The 2,500-nt window shown below is 45.0% G+C and overlaps 1 protein-coding gene across 1 annotated transcript in view; it reads left to right on the forward strand.

The window, feature by feature from the left end:
• Positions 1-2,500, forward strand: part of LOC111646389 (adenylate kinase 8-like) — a 12,970-nt gene that overhangs the window by 568 nt on the left and 9,902 nt on the right. Inside the window, exons 3-5 of the mRNA XM_087170957.1 lie at positions 101-150; positions 1,379-1,489; positions 1,705-1,850. Of these exons, the coding sequence (XP_087027083.1) occupies positions 101-150; positions 1,379-1,489; positions 1,705-1,850 (307 nt within the window). The remainder of the gene's footprint in view (positions 1-100; positions 151-1,378; positions 1,490-1,704; positions 1,851-2,500) is intronic.

Genomic DNA, 2,500 nt, shown 5'->3' on the forward strand with positions numbered 1-2,500 from the left:
CTGTGTGTGTGTGTGTGTGTGTGTGTGTGTGTGTGTGTGTGTGTGTTTTGAGTACTTTGACAGGTGTTAATGTGTCTCTCTCCCTCTCTTGCTCGGTCAGTTCCCAGGATCATGCTGCTCGGCCCTCCAGCTGTTGGGAAACACACTGTGGTGAGTTTGATGTTGTAAGTGCTTCACACGAAAAGACATACGATCAACACTGAAACATGTTAAAACATTAAAGGTGGAATAATAATAGAATACTAATAGAGGAAAACTAGAATCACCTCCTCGTGGTCGTATCCCTCCACCTCTCAGACTGGTTTCTGGCTACATCCCTGTTTATCCAGAGTCAGATGAAATATGAACCATTCGAGTGAAATTTTGACATAATTACTGTGAAGTTTGTGCCAAATGTGAAGGGATTCCTTTGAGGAGTTCTTGAGATGTTCTGTTCACAAGGCCAAAATCATGTTTTGTGAGGTCAGCGTGACTTTGACCTTTGACCTTTAGCCACCAAAATTTAATCAGTTCATCCTTAAGTCCAGGTGAATGTTCCTTCATGGTGTTACTGAGATATTGTGTCCACGAGAATGAGACGAACAGACAACCTGAAAACAACATGGCCGCTGTGTGGAGGGATAAAATCAAAGCGACATTAATAAAACATAATAGACAAAGTGTATAATATATTATTGTGAATATGAAAAGAAGAAATAAAAGAGCATCAAATGAGTGAGACATGTATATTTCCAACAGCATTTACAAGCAGCTGCTTCTACACCACGTGACTATAGAACAACGGTTAGAGTGAGGGAGGATTTATAGACGACTTGTGTTGATAACAGACACTGGTAACGACGGCCATTTTGTTTTTAGTTCGTGTGTCACGATATCTCAGTAACGCCTTGATGGAACAGCTTCAAATTCGGCACAATCATGCACTTGGACTTAAGGATGAACTGATTCCATTTTAGTGGGTCAAGGTCAAAGGTGACATCACAAAACATGACACGCAATATTTCGAGAACTCCTCAAAGGAATCCCTTGAAATTTGGCACAAATGTTCACTGGACTCAAGGATGAACTGATTCCATTTTAGTGGGTCAAGGTCAAAGGTGACATCACAAAACGTTTAAAAAAAAAAAGAAAAGTTTCAGCATCATCTGGGAAATTAATCATTTGACTTTATGACCAAATATTATTAACACCATGTGGATTCTTCAGTGACGCAGGTGAAGCTGTGACTTTCTTGTTGTGTAGTTTTGCTGTTTACACACGGCTTCATTGTTGTGGCTGTTGTGCTTCTGTGATTCAGTCTGTGTTGCTATTGTGCGGCCGAGCAGGTCACATTGTCTCTTCTTCTTCTGTGGTGGTTGCTGTTGTTGTCGTCCTTCAGGCCAAGAAGCTGAGCGCTGAGCTGAGAGCTGTTCATGTGACCACAGACACTTTACTGCAGGACCAATCAGAGCTGAGCATTCAGGCTCAGCAGCACACACTCACACAGCAGGTACAGAGACACACACTACGACCAATCAGGACTCTGTAATCAATGATGAGTGTGTGTGTGATGTGTGTGTGGTGTGTGTGTGTGTGTGTGTGTGTGTGTGTGTGTGTGTGTTTGAGGGAGATTACCTGATTCAATAAAGAGTCGTTTATGACTGTGTGACAGAGGGCGGGGTCAGAGGGCGTCATGTGACCCTGTGACTGTGTGTGTGTGTTCAGGAGCTTCCTGCTGAGCTGCTGATCAGACTGATTGAACAGAGACTAACTGAGGTCGACTGCTTCAACAGGGTGAGTCTGTTCACACATCTGACGCACATCTGTTTGTCCCGGTCCAAGACACATCTGCATCATGATGACCGACAGCAGTAAACATGACAAACATCACTAACACTGTGCATCATTACATGGTCTCTCTCTCTCTCTCTGTCTCTCTCTGTCTCTCTCTGTCTCTCTCTCTCTCTCCCTCTCTCTCTCTCTCTCTCTCTGTCTCTCTCTGTCTCTCTCTCTCTCTGTCTGTCTCTCTCTGTCTCTCTCTCTGTCTGTCTCTCTGTCTCTCTCTGTCTCTCTGTCTCTCTGTCTGTCTCTCTCTGTCTCTCTCTCCCTCTCTCCCTCTGTCTGTCTCTCTGTCTCTCTCTGTCTCTCTCTGTCTCTCTGTCTCTCTGTCTGTCTCTCTGTCTCTCTCTGTCTCTCTCTGTCTCTCTGTCTCTCTCTGTCTCTCTCTGTCTCCCTCTCTCTCTCCCTCTCTCTGATGTGTTGCTGTGATGATAATAATTAGCGCTCTGGTCGCTGCTGAGTCGTACTACAATTCCCAGGAGGCAGAGCAGCGTGTTGGCGTGTTTCCCCAGAGATCAGCTGATCAAACAGACATGATGCTGTCACATCACGCGTGTTATTTTCACTGGGGCTCGTCCTCTCTGCTGCTCCTCATTAGCATCACGTCCTGTTTCCTGTCAGTGTCGATCAGGGCCGAGAGCTGCTCTCAACACAACAACATCGACAACACAACAAGATCAAC

Source organism: Seriola lalandi, unplaced genomic scaffold (assembly GCF_002814215.2).
Source record: "Seriola lalandi dorsalis isolate HSWRI2012SDOR001 ecotype SW California unplaced genomic scaffold, Sedor1 jcf7180002054970, whole genome shotgun sequence".
Taxonomy (NCBI): domain Eukaryota; kingdom Metazoa; phylum Chordata; class Actinopteri; order Carangiformes; family Carangidae; genus Seriola; species Seriola lalandi.